This window comes from Mustela putorius, unplaced genomic scaffold, assembly GCF_011764305.1.
Source record: "Mustela putorius furo isolate JIRA1106 unplaced genomic scaffold, ASM1176430v1.1 tig00003858_pilon_pilon_pilon, whole genome shotgun sequence".
Lineage (NCBI taxonomy): Eukaryota > Metazoa > Chordata > Mammalia > Carnivora > Mustelidae > Mustela > Mustela putorius.
In genome coordinates this window covers 3494521-3515681 of record NW_025422010.1, presented here as the reverse complement: position 1 = coordinate 3515681, position 21161 = coordinate 3494521, and the positions used below count along the sequence as shown (strand labels likewise).

General features: G+C 59.0%; 2 protein-coding genes across 2 annotated transcripts; one reads left to right on the top strand and one right to left on the bottom strand.

The window, feature by feature from the left end:
- The first annotated feature begins 390 nt into the window (after positions 1 to 390).
- Positions 391 to 2925, top strand: THAP7 (THAP domain containing 7). Its single transcript, XM_004742564.3, has 5 exons — positions 391 to 512; positions 685 to 764; positions 1189 to 1344; positions 1885 to 2025; positions 2212 to 2925. Exons 2-5 carry the CDS (start codon positions 685 to 687, stop codon positions 2774 to 2776), a joined length of 942 nt encoding a protein of 313 aa, XP_004742621.1. The 5' UTR covers positions 391 to 512; the 3' UTR covers positions 2777 to 2925.
- Positions 2926 to 4507: 1582 nt separating this feature from the next.
- LZTR1 (leucine zipper like transcription regulator 1) lies at positions 4508 to 20508 on the bottom strand. Its single transcript, XM_004742563.3, has 21 exons — positions 20221 to 20508; positions 19700 to 19762; positions 16713 to 16769; positions 14985 to 15064; positions 14375 to 14483; positions 13802 to 13885; positions 11885 to 11942; positions 11208 to 11347; positions 10213 to 10414; positions 9557 to 9712; positions 9303 to 9413; positions 9096 to 9188; positions 8815 to 8910; positions 8565 to 8730; positions 8180 to 8349; positions 7866 to 8022; positions 6950 to 7076; positions 6670 to 6819; positions 5969 to 6074; positions 5795 to 5875; positions 4508 to 5536 (listed from the first exon to the last, which is right to left on the bottom strand). Exons 1-21 carry the CDS (start codon positions 20418 to 20420, stop codon positions 5420 to 5422), a joined length of 2523 nt encoding a protein of 840 aa, XP_004742620.1. The 5' UTR covers positions 20421 to 20508; the 3' UTR covers positions 4508 to 5419.
- Between the last annotated feature and the right edge of the window lie 653 nt (positions 20509 to 21161).

The window sequence follows — 21161 nt, the reverse complement described above, 5'->3', positions numbered from 1 at the left end:
CATTTACATTTTCCCAAAATGTGACCACGGCCCACCGCACACCCATCCAATTTATAGGCACCTTTCCCGGAGTAAGCTATGAGCACTGGACTTTGTCAGGTTCTTTGGATCACGCATCGTGGCCCCTTTCTGTTCTCGCTGGAGTTAACTTTCTTGCAGTCTAGGCTTTACCGGGAACCAGCGTGAGTCTCAGGACCCTGTCGGCTTCCCGCTTCCCCGCCGCCAGAGCTCTAGGCCGGGACTGCGCCGCCAAGCGAAACCGCTCCTTCGGCGCCTAGATGCTAAGAGCCAAGAGCTAGCTGGAAAGACAAAGAGAGGTCCCTGTGTGTGACGGCGCACGCGTTCAGGTAGGCTGGGACAGCGCAGATCCGGCGGCGATCTTACGCTCCCGCCGCTTCCGGGGCCCGCCCCGCCCCTCGGGCCAACGCCCCGCTCTTCTGAGTCTCTATGGTACCAACTTCCACCGCGCGCCACTCCTCGCGAGACTTCGGCGGCGCAGCAATGGCGAGATCGTGAGTGCTGCTGACGGGAGTCAGGAGAACGGGCTGGGACGGGGCTCGGGCGAGATCGGGCCGGGGGAGACCCGACACGCCAGGGCCGCCTGGAGCGAAGCGGCGGCTGGGGGCGCGAGGCCCCTTGGGGCCGGGACAGCCACCCACGACCAAGCTCCCGCCTCTTCCCCAGATGCCGCGTCACTGCTCCGCCGCCGGCTGCTGCACACGGGACACGCGCGAGACGCGCAACCGCGGCATCTCTTTCCACAGGTCAGCGCGCGTGCGTGCTGGCGCGGGAAGGTTAACGTGCGCATGCGCCCGTTTTTCCCTCTTCGTGGAGACACGATTGCGCATGTGCTATCCTCTCTTTGGCGCGAGGCTTGTTCTTGTAGATGGGAAAGGGTGAAAGGGGCGGTGCCGGTGCGACTGAGTCTAGGTGGGAGAGGAAGCACGGGAGATCACCAGCCTGGGGCCTTATGTTCTGTGACTCTTACCTGCTAGGTGGTACTAAGGAAGTTGCTCTCCCTGAGGCCTGTTTCCTCATCTGGGCTTGGGAGGACGGTGTTTACCCGGAGAGGTGAAGGGAGGTCTGGTGGTGGCGTGTGCAGGACCAGCCCTTGCCGTCTGGAGAGCATGGGCAGCTGGAGCCCAGGGTTGCAGACACCCTGGTGCTCACTGGTCTGTGGCTCCACAGACTTCCCAAGAAGGACAATCCGCGGCGAGGCTTGTGGCTGGCCAACTGCCAGCGGCTGGACCCCAGTGGCCAGGGCCTGTGGGACCCGGCTTCCGAGTACATCTACTTCTGCTCCAAACACTTCGAGGAAAACTGCTTTGAGCTGGTGGGAATCAGGTGAGCTTCCTTGGCAAGTATCACTGGGGCAGGGTTTGAACCATCTGAGTGGCTGGCCGATTGGGGCGGCTCTAGGGCCAGGAGAGGAGGATCCTGGAGTCACTTGCTGGGGGACAGACAGACCTGGTTCCCAGTGTGGCTGCATCTTTCCAGCTTTGTACCTCAGTTACCGTTAAGACCCATCCCCTCAGGATAACTGTGCCAGTGACAAGGGAGGAAAACATTAGCTTTTTCAGAGGTTGTTCCTTAGGACCTAAGTCCTCCCAGCAAGTCCACAATGAAATAACACTTTTGGCTGGTCAGCCTAGCTCTGGTGCAGCTCTTCTATACACCGAAACTTCGAGGAAGAGAATGGTGTAACACTTATCTAACTTGGTTTTCCCTAAATTAAGTGCTTGCAACATGCCTACCTTCCTCCTGTAGCGCTAGTGTGGGAGGGCCTGATCTGGGGCGCTGGGAGCCTGCTAGCTCTGTGCCCTGCAGGTTGCCCTGGGTGGCAGGGTGTGTTGTCCATCTCATCCAGGCTGCTTTCCCCCACAGCGGGTATCACAGGCTGAAGGAGGGGGCAGTTCCCACAATATTTGAGTCTTTCTCCAAGTTGCGCCGGACAACCAAGACCAAGGGGCACAGTTACCCACCTGGCCCCCCCGACGTCAGCCGACTCCGGCGATGCAGGAAGCGGTATGTGTTCTGTGGGTGGAGGATGCCTTGCTCCAATCCCAAGCCTGAGAGATGGGTTTATTTAGTTTGCCAGCAATCTTGCTGGACAGGGTTCTGAGCCAGCAGAGTGGGGTCGGTGGGCTGGTGAAGTGGGGTCTGGCAAGGCCTTGGCCTGGCCTATTAGTCTCTCTCTCTCTCTCCTCTCAGCTGCTCTGAGGGCCGAGGGCCCACGACTCCATTTTCTCCACCTCCCCCTGCTGATGTCACCTGCTTTCCTGTGGAAGAGGCTTCGGCCCCTGCCGCTTTGCCTGCCTCCCCTACTGGGAGGCTGGAGGCTGGTCTCAGCAGCCCCTTCTCAGACCTCCTGGGGCCCCTGGGTGCCCAGGCAGATGAAGCAGGCTGCAGCGCCCAGCCCTCACCGGAGCGGGAACCAGAGAGACAGCCATCCCCACTCGAGCCACGGCCCGTCTCACCCTCGGCCTATATGCTGCGCCTCCCACCCCCGGCTGGCGCCTACATCCAGAACGAGCACAGCTACCAGGTGGGCAGTGCCCTGCTCTGGAAGCGGCGGGCTGAGGCCGCACTTGATGCCCTGGACAAGGCCCAGCGCCAGTTGCAGGCCTGCAAGCGGCGAGAGCAGCGCCTGCGGCTACGGCTCAACAAACTTCAGCAGGAGCGGGCACGGGAGAAGCGGGCACAGGCAGATGCCCGCCAGACTCTGAAGGAGCATGTGCAGGACTTTGCTATGCAGCTGAGCAGCAGCATGGCATGAGTGAGCGACTGTCGGCCCCAGGGCTGACATGAAGGGCTGCCTGGTGGGGCTTCAGCCTCATCCTCCCTCAGAATCCACCTGGAAAGGGACCCAGTCCGAGCTGTGTCCACCAGACCTGCCAGATGCCATAATAAAGTGGATTCTAGGAGGCCCTGCTATCTGGCTCAGCTGGGGCTGGGACCCTACCCCCGGAGTCTGAGCTCTCAGCTACGGAAAACAAGAAGTCCAACTCTTTCCTGCCTCTCCTCCTGCAACTCCAGGCCCCCCAGGGTTTTCTGAGGGACAGGATGGTGTGAGCAGAGGCCAGGGGCAGCACTAGGAACCCTCTTCTTGGTACCTGAACAGCCAGACTTAAGCGGTCTCACCTCTCTGAAAAAAACACCCATGAAACCCAGGCCAGATTCAGTTTGCAAGGACACCTGCATGGCTTCCATCCACTGGCCTTGTTGGCCCAGCAGTCAGGGTCGGCCCAACATAGCACCTCAATCCCAGCCTGCAGACCAGCTACCTACCCCCTTAACCACTATGCTGGGCTCATCTGAAAAACAGACAAATATGGCAATTTTTTTTTAAGATTTTATTTATTTATTTGACAGTAGATGGAGAGGCAGGCAGAGAGAGAGAGGAAGCAGGCTCCCTGCTGAGCAGAGAGCCCCATGCGGGACTCGATCCCAGGACCCTGAGATCATGACCTGAGCTGAAGGCAGCAGCTTAACCCACTGAGCCACCCAGGCGCCCAATATGGCAATTTCTGACCTGGTGCTATGTGCTTGGCAGTAGTAAGGGCCAAGCAATGACACTTCTGGTCCCCTAGAGGTTTGGGAAGAGGTGGGGAAGCTTAGAGGCACCCTTGTAGATAGCAATCCTGGCCTCAACCTGAGTCCCCATTGTTGTTCAAGTTGACTGGAATGTAGGCTTCCCCACGTCTGTGATGGGCAAATGGCTCAGGGTGCCAGGTGGTTTTAACTGCACACTGGGCTTTAACTCCCTGCTGGGCTTCAGCCACGATAGCCCAAGAGCATAGCTGAAATCTCCCTAGTCCTGGAAAGTGCCACGCAATGTTCTGAAATTGGCTTTCTAGGGTCCGTGGTATGTAAGTTCATTTATTCATGGGTTTATTTTTTTTTTTTTAAAGATTTTATTTATTTATTTGTAAGAGAGAGAGTGAGAGCGAGCACAGGCAGACAGAGTGGAAGGCAGAGTCAGAGGGAGAAGCAGGCTCCCTGCGGAGCAAGGAGCCCGATGTGGGACTCGATCCCAGGACGCTGGGATCATGACCTGAGCCGAAGGCAGCTGCTTAACCAACTGAGCCACCCAGGCGTCCCTATTCATGGGTTTAGAAGAGAAGGTCAAGCAACTGGTTATAAGGGTCCACCATAGAGCAGGGTCTGTCCATCATTCCCTGGGGTTTCCAGGCTCAGAGAGGCTCATCTCGTGCTGGTCCATTTCCTGGTTTGCTGGCAGCCTTATGGACTCCCCATGCCTGAGGGCGCCTGTCACTGGGGCTCCCCATCTGTCTGTATAAGGCACCTGGGGCTCTTCAGTAAGGGCCGAGGCATGGCAGGTGCCATGTTTGCATGGGGGCACAATGGGAAGGAAGGTGTGAAGGATTGTTTCCCCCAAAGTAGCTTCCTGATAGCTAGGGCAAGAGGGTCCCTGGGGTTCTTGCTGCCAGAAAGGAGGCAGAATAGTGCTTTCTATATTAGCGTGGAGTCCCAGGGCCTTCTGTTGACAGATGGGAAGGATGTGGTGGCCAGTCCTTAGCTTTCCAGCCTAGGCAGGAGCCTCTAATGCAGTGTAGGAGCAAGACAGCCTTGGGAATCCAGGGTTCCCCTTGGAGCACAGCCCTGCCCCACCCCCACAATTGGGACACCTCAGATGAGGCGGGGAGTTGCCAACCCTGAGACCTGGCGTGTCCCAAGCACTTGGGAAACATGATCTGTCCCCCGCTCAAGGAGGGCCTATGCCCGTGAGGTGTGTCTAGTAGATTAGCACTACTGTGGTCTTAATGGCATGTCTATGACAATAAATAATTAGGGATACGTGGGGACTGGGGGGGGGCACCTCCACTGACTTCCCCCTGGCGCAGCTGGGGGCCCCTGATGTGCACACAGTGGGGTGAGATCCTGCAACTCCTCTGGAAGCCAGGCCCTGGCCAGAGTGGCCCTTCAGGCTAGGTGCTGACTCCGGGCCCTTCACACCCCAAAATTCATCTGGAGTCCAATTCCATGTGCCCATTCACAAACCGGATGGAAGTAGGGGCCCTTAACAGCCGCCTCTGTGAAGGTGAGGGGATACTGTGTAGCTCCTACGTCAGAGGGGCCTTGGCAATAGGACCCAGCGGCCAAATCCACAAGCCATGCAGTCCCTGCTGGAAAGGCGGCCCCACACCAACTCCATGGTGGGCTCTCCCACCTCCGAGGAGAGGTTCTGGCTGGGGTTGGGGGAGAGGGCATCTGTTTCACCATCCACTCCCTGTGTGACCTGTGTCCTCGGCAGTGAAACAGGGCAGAGACCCCGTGTTCCCTTTCCCTTCGAAGGCTCAGGGAAGCCAGCCCCTTGGCTGGCAGATCCAGTAGTCTGCAGTGGGCAGGGCAGGAGCAAGCACAGTGATTCCTGAGTGGGCCGGCACCACGTGGGCCCTCATATGTCAGCGCCCAGCTCCGCGCACTGCTTGTCAGAGATGTGGGAGGCCAGGGAGTCTATGATGTCAAGCAGCAGCTGCTGGCTCAGCGAGCGCAGCGTGGGCAGCTTGGAAACCTGCAGGAGGCAATTGGAAGACCCACACTGGATGGACCCGGATTCCCATGAGGGCCAGGGTGCCCTTCAGAGTCCACCCCACACACACACACCCGAGCTCTGGCGAGCCAGGATATGGGCTGACCGAGTGCCTCCCCCCACACTGCCCCCAGGCCTACCGCCGCAGGAGAGAAGCTGCTTCCATGCGCCCCACCCTGCACCCAGCCAAAGCCAATGCCAAGGGCCAGCCAGCCAGTTCGGGGCTGGGAGGGCCCTGACCTTGGTGAACTGGTGCACGATGATGTGCAGGCAGTGCCGCTTCATGTCCAGTGCCTGCGTCTTGTCGGCTGCCTCCAGGATCTGGAACAGCAGGTTCCTTGAGGGGCTGCTCCCTCTCTCAGCCACCGCTCCCCCCCAGGGCTTCAAGGAGGCCCATGGGCACCCATGAGTTACCTGCAGTACATTCTGCACAGTCACATTCATCTCCAGGTTCTGCTTGCAGTACGCCTGCAGCCGGTTGTTGTAGAAGCCGTAATAGTAGGGGGCCGCAAACAGGTAGCTGGGGGCTAGTTAAGGAGCTGCCGGCCCAAGGAGCTTGTCCTCCTGCCACCTGCCCATCTCCCCGGGGAGGGTGCAGCTGGAGCCCCAGGCCCCGCAGAGACAGAGGAAACCTAAGCTGCCTCCTGCCTGCTCAGAACAAGGAAACCCACCCTGACACCAGGCGCTGGCCCAGGGCTCCCATCCAACTTGCTCTCTACACAGACTCTGAAGTACTCTGGGCTTTGTCCAGACCCGAAAAAATCCCAGAAGCCTCTCCCAAGAAAACACCCACATTCCCATTTGCAGGACTGACCATGGCCTCAGAGCCCTGGAAGGCCTCTCACACCCAGTTCAGACCCCTAAGAAGTGACGTGACCAGGAATCCCACCGTGGTGATCTACTCACCTGTCACATGGGACGTTGACCGACCCCTTCCTCTGGGCAGTGATGAGGGTCAAGAATCCACCCACCCCTCCTGGCTGCAGACCCTCTGTGCCTGCCCACCAACCCCTTCAGGGAACCCCGGGAGAGCACCGGGGAATCCTCGGAGCCTCTGCCGGTCTCCAAAGCCGCCTGAGGTGGGCCCTGGGAGCGCCCCCTGGCGGGGAGGATGCAGAGAGTCCTCGGGCGGCATGTTGACCTCCCCGTAGTAGATGTAGCGCAGCATGGACTCGAAGGCCTGCCTGCTGGGCACCATCTCCCCGATGGAGATGTTCACCTGGCCGTCCTCTGGCATGAAGGACCGGAACATGGCCTCAAAGTAGCTGCAGACAGGGGCGGAGGGGTTCCTGGCTCGCAGCAAATGCAGGCATTTGCTGGCTTTGCAGCAAATGTGGGCCTGCCTGGCTCCACCACCACACACCACCCCCTCCACACACCACCCCCTCCACCCACCTGGAGCGGGCGGCCAGGATGGCCTTGTGGGCCGGTCTTGGGTGCCCGTCCAGTAGCAGAGTGATGTCACAGAACTCTGCACCTGCTCCCTCCAGGTACGCCTTCATGTCCTGGATCAGAGATGTGCCTGGCGGGGGGGAGCCCCAGGGGTAGTGTGGGGGGACCTTGAGCAGAAGCCGCTTGCTCCCCCAGCAGACCCTGAGCCATTTGGGCTTCAGGGCTCCATGGACACTGCTTCTTGCCCATCTTGCTGCCCTGAAAACACCACCCCTGGGGGCAGAAGCCCTACTCTGGCCTGCCCCCCAGAGTCTTATCTCCCCAACTCAGCCCTGCGAGCCCTCCTCCCCTCCCTTGTGCTTATTAAGCTCCCTCTGGTCCTGGCAAGTACTGTGTCCTGACACATGTCACTCAGGGCCAATGGCCAGAGGCAGCACAGGCCCTGGGGAGTCAGGAGATGAATGAGACTGTGCTGTTCCTTCCCGGGCTAGGTGGGGACAAGGGAGGAACCAGAACATCTGAAGTGTTCAGACTGTGCTTGCCCCTCACTAGGCCCCAAAGGGTGGGCATACCTCGAAGAGTAGCTCAGGGTCTAGTCACTGTGACCGTGGATGGGAGCCCTCAAACCTGATGTTAGCCTGGGCAGCCACCCTTGCCAGACAGGAGTCCTGTGTCCACCTTCAGAAATGGGCTCAGGAGAATCCCCACCCTGAGGATGCCCTGTGGGTCGGGGCGTCTTCCTTCCAGGGAGCCTGAGAGCTGTCTGCCCATGCCCCTGAGACCAGAAGCACTCTGGGTCCCCTGCACACAGACCCCACCCTGAAGGCCGGGCAGGTCCTTCCACAGCTCCCATCTCTACCCAAGACGAATGCCATCCATCCCGGTCTGTTGCTCTCAGGGATGGGGCCTGGGTCCCTACCGATGTCCACAGGCTGCTCCGAGGGGGTGCGGGGAGGTGGCTGCTGCTTCCGCCGCACGATCTCCACGATCAGTGGTGAAGAGAGGCGCTCGAACTCCTTCATCATGATCACCTGGTTGAAGTGGGACTCCTTCACCACGAAGTTCAAGCAGTGTTCCTGGGACACACAAGCCGGAGCAGGCAGGCAGGGTCAGGCCTTGGCCCATGGGGCAGCAGCCTGAATGGGATGGCTTGCGGGGGATGGGGGGGAAGGAGGGTTGCCAGAGTGCCAGTGGCTGTAGGCAGGCACCGTGGGCCCTGCATGCCGGCCGCACCTTTAACTGGCCCAGCTGCAGCCTGGCGGCGCTCTCGCACACAACCAGCACATTCTGCAGGTCCACGGAGGCTTCAATGTACTGTCGGCACAGCTGCTCCAGGCGGCAGAGCTGGAAGCTCAGGGCCAGCTTGTACACGTCCATGACGAGCAGCACGTCCTCCACGTGGCCTGCAGCCCAGAACTCTCTGAGCCTCAGGGACGCACGGAGAGGGAGGAGGCATGGGGCAGCACAGAAGGAAGGACAGGGCCCGGGGCTCCTTCCGTGGACATCCAGGACAGTGGACAGCAACTCCACCACACGAGTGGTCGCGGGTGGTCGTGGCCACTGAGTCTCAGGCTGTCCACCTGCCCACCCTGCTCCCCGCACCCCCTCACCACTGCACCTTTCCGCGGGTACTTGATCTTGTCCGTGTAGAGGAACTGCATGAGCACTTCAAAGGGCCGGGCCTCAGCCTCACGGATGGCCACGTGCAACAGGGGTGGCCGGGCTCCCCCCGCTGCCCCACCAGGGACCTCCCTGGGAGCCGGGGCTGCCTCCTCCTCCAGTTTCTGCAGGGAGAGGAAGGGGAGCTCAGGGGCGCCCCAGGGCTGCCGCCGCCCTGGCCCGAGAGGCAGGGCAGAGCCACACCTCACCTGGGCCAGCCGTTCCCGTGCCTGCACGATCTTCCTGCGGAGCCAGCGGCTCCGAGCAGTGACGATGGCCACATGGCCCTGCATGCATTCCTCTTTCTATAGCAAGAATTACATCTTGGTGGGCAACATGGAACCCTCCTCCTGGCAGGGATGGAGGCCCCGGCGGCCCCAGTGCAGGGGGGTCTGGGATTTCAGGGGTGAGTGGGAGGCCAGTAGTGCCTCGGGACACAGCCCTCACCCTGCAGGGTGGCAGGCAGGCTGGGCACAGGGAGAGCACCCACCTCGCCCAGCACAAACTCCACATCGCAGAACTGGCGGCTCTCCCACAGACGCCCATAGTCCTCATGCAGCGTGCACTTGGGGTAACAGGAGAACTGCCGAAGGAGATCCCAGTGTGGCCACTGGCCCAGCCCCTACCCTCCTCAGGGTGACGCATCCCCAGCCCATCCACCCTGGCCAGCCCCCTGCTGTCGGCCCGCCAGCCCCACCTGGAACCGGTACATCTCCCCGCTGCGGATGTTGTTGTCCACCGTGCCTCCAAAGATGTACATGGCGTCTGAGATCACCGCGGCTGCATGGAAGAGCCTTCCGCTTGGCAGCTGGGTGGGAAGGGGTGTGGAGAAGGTAAGTAACCCCGACCAGTACTTCTCTGAGCCTCGGTCTGCCCATCTGTGAAAGGGGCTGGCCACAGGACTGGCACTGGGTGGGTGGCAGTGACAGTAGTCAGGGTCCCAACCCTCACCTCAGACGCTGGTGGGGCAGGCTGCTTGGCTGCGGTGGTGCCGAAGTCCAGGCCAAATACATCGCGGGACTTCTTGAAGCCACCTCGGTCCTCAGAGGCCAGGCCAGGCGCCTCCTCAGAAGACGATGCTCGCTCTGGCACCTCAGCCCCGCCGACCTGGAGGGGATGGACACGTGAGCATGGAACCAGTCTGCCAGGGCCAGGCCGGGCAGCAGACACCAACCTCCTGCCAACCTTGCTCAAGAGCAAGAGCGCTTAGAGCCACATTTGGGAGGGGCTGAGCCATGGGCTTGAGGGGCCCTGGCGGCACAGCTCAGATGGGACACCAGCAGCACTCAAGCTGGGTGTTTTGGCAGGACACCCTCAGCACTGTGCAGACAGGGCCAGAAGTGCCATGTTGAAAGCCCGCAGACTGGAAGAATGGAGAACAGGGGCCCAGGGCCTCGGGTCGGGCCAAGACAGGTGTCCAGGGCCTCGGGCCTCAGTCATCCTGGCTCTCTGCTCTGGTCGGCTGTCTGGAGCCTCCCAGAGAGACCCTGAGGCTGTGGGAAGCTGTGGGGCATCAGGGGCAGCTAAGTCAGGATCCCAGCCCCCTTGGGCCACAACCCCCCAGCCCCACCTCGGGAGCCACGGCCACTGTTCCGGACAGCACTTGCCTCGCTGTCGGAGCTGGGCTGGACGACCTCCCAAGTCTGGAAGTCCACATCGTAGCAGTGCAGCTCATTAGGCAGTGTGTTGTCTGCTGCGCCCCCAAACACATAGAGGTGGCGGTCAAAGGCCACCATGGTGTGCCCATAGCGCCGCTGCGGGGGCGGTGGGGAGCCGCGAAGCAGATGCTCGGTGGGGATGCGCGTCCACCTGGGGGCATATAAGAGGAACCCAGTGCTGGAGTGGAGGCTCTGACTCCCCAACGTCCTCCGCCTGGGGCACCCAGCCGGCTCAAAGCAGGGCCTAAGCGCATCTGCCCAGTGCCCCTCATCCCCTTTCGCTCTAGCAGCCACTCTGCCTGCGCCCCCTTGGGCCCCCCCAGTCATAAAGCAGGCAGCAGCAGCAGGCAGGAGGGATGGCCTCCATACAGTGAGGCAATCCCACTCTCCGTGGAACAGAGATGTGTCCACAACTCGGACACGTGTGATAATTCCCACAGCCAAGTAAGTCCTTGCTCCCAGGACTCCCAGGACCCCACTTTCTGATGCTGCTCCTACATCCACCACCCTCCCAGGACTTCCCAACACCTTCCAGCACATCCTTTCTTTGAAACCCAAATGATCCTGGCCAGGCGGGCCATGCCATCTGGCTCCAAGCTGCTGCCTACTACTGCCCCCGCACCTGCTGCCCCTGCCAATGGGCAGGAGATCTGCCTGTGCAAAGCCCAACTCCGGTGGCAGGGGCCCTCGATGCCCATCTCGGGGGGGGGGGCGGAGGAGCTCTGTAGGAGACTCCGTGCTAAGCACCTCACACCAGCAGTGTGTCTCCATGGGAGATGGTACCTGTGTGAGGCCCACACGGTGGGATGTGCCCCCCTTGCAGAGCCTCAAGCAGGCCGGGTGTGTTTGTGGGACGAGGGTTGGGGAGCAAAGGGCGCAGGCATGATGCCGGCCAGGCAGCCGTCAGGGGTGCCCACCACCAGTCCCAGCACCAGGGCACTCACGTCTTGTCTTTGAATTCGAACTGAAAGAGGTTGTTGGTTATCTTGGCTCCACTCTGCCCTGAGAACACAAACATCTTGTCCCGGCACACAGCCACTGGGAAGTTGCAGCAGGAAGGCGGGATCTCGCCACTCTGAGCCACCTGGGGTGGGGAAGGCAGCTCAGCCAGGGCCCTCATGGGACTGGGTGTGCGGGTGACACCGCTGAATTGGGATGACTTTCATTCTTGAAACTTCTTCCATCAGTCAGGGTTCCTAGACTAATTTCTGTAGAACGGAGTAGAGCCCCACCTTGTCCACCTAAAATGGGCCCAGTTTCTAACAGTTGAGGCTAAAAATCATCACTACAAGTGGAAGATAACCCAGGGGGGAGACAATGGAGCAGTCGGACAGATCGCCCAGAAAGAGCAACCTGCAGGACACCCACCATCAGGCTGAACTCGCTGTGTTCAAGTAAGGGTGGGTTCTCCCAAGCTGCACCAGTCACCGGACGTGACTCGATGCAAAACCCAGAGCCTTTTGTCACTAGGTAAGGGCAGCGGAGATCGGGCAGGAAGTCAGCAAGGAGGCAGCTGAGGACAAGGCTGGGCTTTGGCGAGGAACAAAGCAGCCCCTCCTCTGGCCCCCCAAAACCCTCACCTCCCTGCCTCTCCTGCCCCACCCTGGCCCCCCAAACTCACCTCCTCCCAGCATGTGAGCTCTCGGTCCTGGAGGCCAATGGTCCACATGTCATTCAACCTGTGTTAGGACAGGGGAGTCAGGATCTCCGCAGCTGGGGCTGGCGGTAGGGTGGGCCTGGGGCCAGCCAGGAGGGATGGCTCCAGGGAGGGACACATCCCACAGAGCTCTGATCAGGGGTCTAGGGAGCAGCCATGAGGTGGGAGCTTCAGGGCAGGGGGGCTGGCTGAATCCCTTCTCTATGCACCCTGCCAGACAGGAACACGTGGCCTCATGCACAATGTCTGGCCACTGTGGCAATGTTGATCTCATTGGGCTGACTCCTGGGGGCTAAAAGAGGCAACACTCGAAGAAGGTACCACTAACGGGCACCTGGGTGGCTCAGTTGTTAAGCATCTACCTTCAGCTCGGGTCACGGTCTCAGGGTCCTAGGGTCAAGCGCTGGATCAGGCTCCCTGCTTGGTGGGAAGCCTGCTTCTCCCTCTCCCACTCCCACTGCTTATGTTCCCTCTCTCACTGTGTCTCTGTCAAATAAATTTTTTTTTTTATTTTAAAGATTCCATTTATTTATTTATCAGAGAGAGAGAGAGACTGAGTATGAGCAGGGGGAGCAGCAGGCTCCTGGCTGAGCAGGGAGCCCGAAGCAGGACCCTGGGATCATGACCTGAGCCGAAGGCAGATGCTCAACCCTCTAAGCCACCCAGGCTTAGAGCCCCAAATAAATAAAATCTGGGGACGCCTGGGTGGCTCAGTTGGTTGAGCAGCTGCCTTCGGCTCAGGTCATGATCTCAGCGTCTGGGGATCGAGTCCCACATCCGGCTCCTTGCTCAGCGGGGAGCCTGCTTCTCCCTCTGCCTCTGCCTATGCTCACTCTCTCTGACAGATTAAATAAATAAAATCTTTTAAAAATAAATAAATAAATAAAATAAAATCTGTTCAAAAAAGAGAGAGAGAGAAGAAACTACCACTAACATTGTCACCGCTTGGAGCTGGTCCTTCTTCTTTTTTAATTAATTTTTTTTTTAAGATTTTATTTATTTGTTTGACAGAGAGAAATCACAAGTAGATGGAGAGGCAGGCAGAGAGAGAGAGAGAGAGGGAAGCAGGCTCCCTGCTGAGCAGAGAGCCCGATGCGGGACTCGATCCCAGGACCCTGAGATCATGACCTGAGCCGAAGGCAGTGGCTTAATCCACTGAGCCACCCAGGCGCCCTTAATTAATTTTTTTTTTTTTAATAACTGCCACACCCACCATGGGGCTCAAACTCACAAACTTAAGATCAAGCTCTTTCAACTGAGCCTGCCAGGTGCCCTACCCCTTGGAGTTTCTATGATGCTGAGATCTTGACGAATGAGCACATGCTACTTTTATAATCGGAAAAATACAGTAAAGCCAATTGTCTAAAATGAGGGGGAAAATGCCCGGTACACAGGCAGGAACCCTGTGTTGTGGTCCACAGGGGAGGGGCTGGGTCTGAGCCTGCTTCTGCCACCACGTGCTCACATAGGCCCCTCAGGGTCCCTCTTCACTTCGGGCCTGAGGATTTTCACCCAGCAATTCAGGAGGCCACCATCCACCCCACAGCTCTGACAACCCCCAGCCAACCCAACACCCACCCAACACCCAGTGCAGCCAGGAGAGACCAGCACGCCTGCAAACAACTGTGAAAGTGTGGGCCTGGCCTGCTGCCCCCTTGGATGCCCCCAGGAGGCGTCCTCGGTGGGAATGGGCGGGGGTGCCCCTCAGTCGCTCTCTACCCCCAACCCACCCATCATCTTCTTCCCCTCACTCCTGTGCACACGACCCTCCTGAGACTCCCTGCCAGCCCGAGCCTGACCCCGCCAGGAAGGCCCGGTCTGGGGCTCAGGACACCAGCGGGGTTGCTCAGAGGTGGGGGGCTGGGGCTGGGCACCCCCTACCTGGCATTGCCGTCGTAGCCAGCGAAGATCCACAGCTTGTCACTGTACACTGTGGCGCCGTGGGCGGACCTGGCGACTGGCAACCTGTAGTGCAAGGTTGGGGTGAGGAGCGAGGTCACCCAGCACAGACCCGAGCCTCACAGCCCCATGGGGCCAGCCGGGCCCCCAGAGCTGCCACACCTACATTTGCTGACGCCAGGGCTCTGGGGATGCCAGCCGGGGGGTCATGAGGCTGAGCTCATGAGGCAGGGGCAGGAGAATGAGGAATTCAGATGTTCACAGGGTAAAGCCCCCTTCCAGCCAACACCAAAATATCAAAGCCGGGGGGGAGGGGTGTTCCTCACCAAGCAGGACCAGAGAAGCACCCATCAGCAGTCCACTGGGGCCCCCTCTGCACTTTGAAAGGAGAGAATCTAAGGGCAGGGAGGAGGCCTCAGACAGGCACAGCTGGGAGTGAGCACAACTCAGTCCTCTCTGGGCCTCGGGCTCTTCTTCTGTAAGGCTACAGGGGACTCAGTGCAGGAGCCCTTAGGACACCCCTCACCCCCTGAAGGTTTCTGCGAAGTCTCTCACCGTCCTTCAATCTTCCACTCCGTCCACTGGCCAGTTGCAAACTTATATTCAAAAAGGTCGTTTTTATTCTTCAAGTTAGAATTGGAGTAAATGTCCCCAGTGTAGCCCCCTGGGTAGAGAGAGGGAGAAACGGTTATACCCAAAGACAGCCTCTCAGAGGCTTCAAACCCCAGGAGGCGGGTTTGAAGCAAAAGGCTGGCCTCTCTAGACGTGTCGTGGGACTCCCTCTGTCAACCTTGGGGAGAACCTATTGCCTGTCTGACCCCACCCTGGCCTCTGGGGATCCAGAAATGAGCAGAACCCTGTCTTCTGCCCCTGGCGGAGTGACAGAGGAGGGAAGAGAGCCACCACCCTCCCACCCGGTCACAAAGGCAGACCATTCCAACCCTGCGAGAGCGGCACAGTGAGGGAAAGGGACCCACAGGGTCACAGGGGCCCTTGCGAGGCCCCTAGGCCAGTGCAGGAACCCAGAGGACTCCGGCGGAAAAAGACAGCATATGGACAGAGAGACTGGCCGGACACTGCAAGTGAGCCCTGGGCCAGGTGGCAGGACAAGGGAGCTTCGAGCCCCAAAGAGGGCACGGGGCCCCGGAGGTAAGAGGCAGCTCACCGAAGACGAACATGCTGCTTCCGTAGACAACAGCTGAGTGGTGGTAGCGGGGGGCTGGCGGGGTGCCGGTGGTGAAGGCCCTGGTGTTGGGGGGGGGGGTACATTGCAGGGTGGGGAGGGGGGTGGTGAGTCAGCAGGGATCAGCTGTGCAGTCCAAGCCACACAGGGCACCCCCTGCCAACCCCGGGATTCCTTTCATTTTTGCATTTTATAGGCAATACCTATCTCATTATAGAAGCTTTATATTTTTATATTTTTCAGCAGGCTCCACAGGGACCAGCATGGAGTCCAACACGGGGCTTGAACTCCCAACCCTGAGATCAAGACAGGAGCTGAGACCAAGAGTCGGATGTTCCACCAACTGAGCCACCCAGATGCCCCTCATTATAGAAACTTGGAACAAAAATGACTGATAAAGAAGGAAACACAGAAGCAGCGAAAAGACTTGCCAGAAAGCTCCATCTGTAGCTTTAAGTCACCTCCCACCCCCCAACACACACACACACACACACACACACACACACACACCCCTTTTCTATGCTTGTTAATGCCTCTGAGGAGTTTTGTCAATGGAGTCACGGGGTGAGTATTTTGTAACATCTGCTTTTCGGACTCAACAGCAGAGAGCAACTCGGCCCGCAGCTGCCATCTGGGCGCCCTCGGTGGCGCCGTGTCCCGACTCCAGCAGCCGCTGACCACACACGTTCCTTATTGAACTAAAACCCCTCTTTCTCTACCTCTTTCCTGGGGCTGCTCCTTTTCAGAGTGTTATCCTTAAGCAATTATTAGTGAAGAATTGTAGTCTTGAGGGTGATTCTTAAAATTAATGTGTAACTATTGGCTATGTTATGAAAGCCAGGGCGAGAAGAACAAGACATAAACTTCTACAGCAATCCCAGCGCTCAGTGATGCCACCCTGGGCCTGGACATCCTCCTCCATCCAAAGGGGGCGGTGAGACCCTGCCACAGAGGGACTGGCAGAGGCACACAGAGCTGTCCACAGTGGGGCACCCAGGTGACTCGGAGGTTCTGTGCTCCTCCCGCACAAGCCGATGGCGGAGCTCAGGAGCAGGAGTGCCCGGCCAGCCCTGTACCTCCGAATCCTGGGATCCCTTTCTCCCCCTCAGTTGAGAGCTGCCCCCTGGGCAGGGCTGGAGACTGGAACAGACGGGTACAGATCTGCTGTGCTCAGAGAGGGCAGTGCCTTGCCCAAGGCCACACAGCTGGGAGGGCCGTCTGGCGGAGGTGGCCAGGGCTTGCATTTGGCCCACTACCCATGTGGGGACTCCGGGCAGAGGAGAGGCCCCACGAAGGCCCCTCGCCGACTGCCAGCCCCTGGGCTGCACCCCATTGCCCCACTGCAGCACAGGGTCGGTCCTGGAAGGACCCAACAGCCAATGCCTCCTCCCCCCACTCCCAGTGTCAAATCCCACAGCAGCTCCCTGCCCAGGAGAAGGCCCGGTGACTGCAGGGCTCTCTGGAGGCACAGTGCATGGACCAGGAACCAATCCAACAGACCCCCGTGATTAAGAGGATTCAGAATAATCAATCTGAGTTGCAGACTGGGAAAGGAACCCAGGAGACAGAGGGGAACACTAAAGACCACTGTTTTCTCCTCCCCGAAGCTGGTCTCTAGCTTTCCCCAGCACGAGTCTGCTAGTAGTTGGGGCCAGCACAGGGCTACGGAATTCTGGGGGAAAGGCGGGCTGGGACTCCAAGGCCACCCACCTGCACCAGGAGCAGTCCTTCACATCGAACCGCAGGAGGTCATTGAGCATGGTCTTCCTGAAAGACAGCCAAGGACAGGTTGGGGGTCGGTCCTGGGTTGGTCCCGGTCTGCTCTCCAGGACCCAGGAGATGGACACTGCAGCCCGGGTGGTGGGGGTGGGACCATCATGGGGACTCAGCCCAGGTCAGGCAACCAGCTGATGCCTGAGGGACCAGGGAGGGACCACAAAGGGCGCGCCCCCACTGGTGCGGGTACCAGGGCAGTGATGCATGTGGGACCTGCCTGCCTGGGGTCAGATCCAAAGCATGATCCTGACTGCTTGAGGGCCCACACCTCACGACAGGCTCCAGGACCCCCTACTCTCACTCCCAAGTCTCAGCGCCCCCTTCTCTGAGGTTGTGCTACAAGGCAGAGCTTCCCACGTCTCCGGGGAGGCCCTTTTGCTCCTCTCTAATCTTCCTTCCTCCTCTTTATTGGAAAACCAATGTAACTACATTCAAGATACAATAAAACAGGAAACAAATCCACTGGCCATGTACCAGGACCTGCAACGTTACCACCGCATCCGTGTCAGTAAGAAAGAAAAAGGGAGTCAATTAACAGGGGCCTGGCACCCCTTGCAGGCCAGGCCGGTACAGGATCCCCCCTGCACCCCTCCCTCAGTCTATAGCAGGGGGCTGTGCTCCCCACCTGCATTTACAGAAGAGGAAAGGGCCTGGAAGATAAAGGGTTTGTCTAAGGCCATGCAGTCCGGAAGCCAGGAGCCAGGAAGCAGAGATGTGACTGTCATTTCTCCCCTCTCCCATCTGCCCCTCCTCCCCCTCCCTTTCTCCCCCCTCCCCCTATCGGACACTGCAGGAAGCCATCTTTCTTTGTACCCAGTCCATCTTTGCAAAGTTGCACCCAGAGTGAGACAAATCTGTACCCTGTTTCTTGGTGCCACATTGTAGCGAGTCTTTCTGCTCATTGCTACACAGTTGCCACGACAACGCTACCTGCTACAGAACACTCCTAGGGATGCTCCCCGCTACTGCCCTGGACTGGACCCCCCACCTTTTCCAGTCTGGGGGTTGTCATTAAGCCTGCAGTGAACATCTCTGAGCAGATGCCTCTTCCTCTTTCATTCCTTCATGGAACACACATTTACTGAATTGTCCATGTACTGGGTACAGGTCCCGCCCTGGTGGAGGACAGAGTTGTGTGCTTTGAGATAACACTGAGATGATCCCGTGAGATCTGTGCTCTTACCATGGAGCCAGCAAGAGGTGCAGAAGGGGAGAGAGGGCCGACAGCTGGCCCAGGCGGTGGGGAAGGCCTCACTCACAACATATTCTGAAGAGAGGTGGGAAGGGCGGGAAGGAGGGAAACACCAGTGCAAGGGTCCAAGCAGGAGATGCTTGGTTCACTCAGAACACAGCGAGGCAGTGGTGTGGCCCAGCACCATGCAAAACAAGGGCAGAGGAGCAGGGCAGGCACAAGTGTATAGGGCCTTGTTGATAGCCAGGACAGCTCAGGCTCCTAGTCAGAGGGAAGGGAGCCATCCCGGGGCTATGGGCTGAGGAGGAACACAATGAGACTTGCATTTGCAGATCCCTCTGACTGCTCATGAGGAAGAGGCTGTGGGGGAGACAGGATGGAAGCCAGGGCCATTCTGCCTGGTCTGCAGGTCCTCATAGGGTCCTGTGAACCCCACCAGCACCAAGTCACACACACACACACACACACACCCCAGGGAGTCCTGAAAAACCAAGGCTGCAGAACCAATCAGAGGCCAGCCTTTCTGGGCTTCAGACGAAGTCCTATAATTGAAGGGAAGGGATGGACTCCTGAGTAGAACAGGTCAGGTGCAAACACTATACCAGCAGAACACCTCCATCCGGAGCCCTTCCCGGCTTGGTGCTCACTGACCCCCAGGAGCACGCTGCAAAAGCAGGGCATATGGCCACCCCTTATACAGAGGAGGAGACCACAATGCAGTTAATGCTGTTAAGCCACCTACCCGAGCCCAAAGTCACAAAGCTTTGACTTAAACTGAGCCGGGTCTATCCAGGAGACCAAAGTTCAAGCCTCAACCCCACATCTAGCAGGCTCCTGAGCCTCCCAGAGCCCTGGTGGGCATCCCCCGCCTTTCCTGACCACATCAAAGAATGAATGGGGGGAGGGAAGCCCTGCCCAGACTCCAGGCCTAGTGCCATTCTGCATTCCCCAACCCCGGGCCTTTGCCCATGCTGATCCCTCTGCTTAGAACATTCGTCCTCTTACCCGTTTCACTCCGACTTATCTTTCAGGTCATCAACCCCTCCAGGAAAGCTTCCCAGCCCAGACCAGGCCCCCTTCTCCTCTCCAAGCACGTAGGCTATGCCCACACCCAGTACTTAACAGGGCCCAGCCCATGATAAGAGCTAAAACAGTTCTTTCCCTCTGGGAATGGGTCTTAGGGGAATGCCACCCGGGGGAACCAGCTGCACAGACCAAAGGTTTGTCTCTGCCATTATCTCTCACCCAAGGAAACCAGCCACAACCTAACTGGGAACAGTTCCTGGCATGAAGATGTCCCAACCAACAGAACACCAGGTCATTGTCAGGAAAGCTGTTTCCCAGGAATTTCTAGCAGTGTGGGAAAACCTTTACAAAAAGTGCGAAATAGGAAAAATAAATAAAACTGTCCTCTAAACGCTGCCATGTGGGGCATGTTGATAAAGCCCAGGGAGAAGGGCAGAGAATGAAAAGTGTCTGGGGAGGGTGGCAGCCAGAGCGGATGTCTTTCTTTTAAGGCCGTGTCCACTCGCTCAGAACAAGAGGCACATTTGTGTGTCCCAAGCATGTGCTACCCACTGAATGCTGTGCAGAGGGCCTTGAGGGTAGGGTCTCTCATGTGGAGAAACAAAGGCTGAGGACTTAGCTAACCCAGTTAGAACTAACCCAGTTAGAACCACCATGTTTCTCCCTCCCTGGTCCAAACACCCTGATGCTCACGCTCACTCACCCATTGTCTCCACCAAATACATAGATGGCGTCTTTATAGGCCACCACTGTGTGCTTGCTGCGCCTGGAAAAGAAAAAAGGGGTGGCTGGCAGTGAGGCTGGGACCCTCCTGGGGGCAGCCAACAAATGAGACTAAGCACCCAGGCTGCTTCAGAATTCAGGTATCACCTCCCAACTGCCCAAGATCACTAGAGATCCCCAAATTCCACAAGTACCCCAGGACCCTGTATACAGGGACCCTGACATTGCCCTGGGACTCTCTGGACTCCTTGCCCCACTGCAGAGCACCTGGGAACCCAGCTCCAGACCCATAAACACCCTCTAGTACCCTGCCCCAGGCCACCCCGCTCTGAGACTTCCTCAGAACACCCTCCTAAGGCCTCGACATCATCCAGGACATCACCACTTCCTCCCCACCCCCCCATTACCAGATACCACTCCTGGACACCACGCCCCGGCCTCGGCCCCTGGACCCCGCCCCGGGACCTCCTCACACACACCCCCATCCCCAAGCCGCCGTACCGGGCCCCCACGAACTCGTCGCAGGGCGGGAGGCGCCGCCAACGATGCACTGTCTCGAAGGGCCCGAAGTTGAGTGTCAGGTACTCAACACTGTCCGAGCAGCTGTGGTCAAAGTCCACACTCGGGGCTACCTTGGACCTTGCGCTGCCTGCCAGGGCCCCGGCCCCAATCGGGCCTCCCGAGCCCCCCGGCCCAGCCATCCCGGGTCCACGCCCGATCTGCCACCGGGTCCGCGGGACGTGCAGCCACCGCCCCAGGCCGCTCCGAAGGACTACATTTCCCGGCGAGCCCTGTGCCGAACGCGCCGCACTTCCGGCCTGCGCCGCACTTCCCGGCAAGGTTAGCGCCCCTCGTGGCTCCTCGGGCCCCGCAGCCTCTGGGAAGCGGGGAGTGAGTAACCCTCTGGGAAGCGTTCCCCACAAAGTACGCGCGCCAGATTCCCTCTTCCACTGAAGACAGCATCCAGTCCGGACTGGATATCCCCATCACCGGGCAGGCCCACGCCACCCGGAGATGGGCCACACTTCCCGGCATGCCCGGTGTGCCCGGAACTCGGCCTTGACCGTCTGCTGCTCTTGGGATCGTGGGTGGAGGGTTCCGGGCTTTCAGCGGCCTGGGAGGGAGCCCGACTATCCCCATACTGCCTGCGCCCCCACTTCTTCCCCTCAGCATTCCTCTTGACTGAGAGGCAGAGTGGTAGAGAGGCTCTAGATTCTCGTTCTTACTTAACAGCAGAGCCTCATTTTCTTTACCTGGAAAATGGGGATTCGGGGAGTTCTGACTACCTTGAAAAGCATGGGATCTGTCTCAGGACCCGGCCCCTACAGCCCTCCGTAGGCACATGCCCCCACACCGCCAAGCACCAGCTGTCTCTGACTTCTGAAGAAGCACTTCCCATCTCAAACCCTTGGCATGTGCTATCCCTTCTACCAGGAGCGCTC

Excerpts from the sequence above, each read along its gene's own strand:
- THAP7 (XM_004742564.3), top strand. The coding sequence starts at position 685 with ATGCCGCGTCACTGCTCCGCCGCCGGCTGCTGCACACGGGACACGCGC. Across the intron at positions 1,345-1,884 it reads TTTGAGCTGGTGGGAATCAG|CGGGTATCACAGGCTGAAGG; the intron begins GTGAGCTTCCTT and ends TTTCCCCCACAG. Across the intron at positions 2,026-2,211 it reads CTCCGGCGATGCAGGAAGCG|CTGCTCTGAGGGCCGAGGGC; the intron begins GTATGTGTTCTG and ends CTCTCCTCTCAG.
- LZTR1 (XM_004742563.3), bottom strand. The coding sequence starts at position 20,420 with ATGGCTGGGCCGGGGGGCTCGGGAGGCCCGATTGGGGCCGGGGCCCTG. Across the intron at positions 14,484-14,984 it reads AAGCAGCATGTTCGTCTTCG|GGGGCTACACTGGGGACATT; the intron begins GTGAGCTGCCTC and ends CTCTCTACCCAG. Across the intron at positions 7,077-7,865 it reads GGAGCAGCCTGTGGACATCG|GCACATCTCTGATCCAGGAC; the intron begins GTAGGGACCCAG and ends CCCCCCCGCCAG.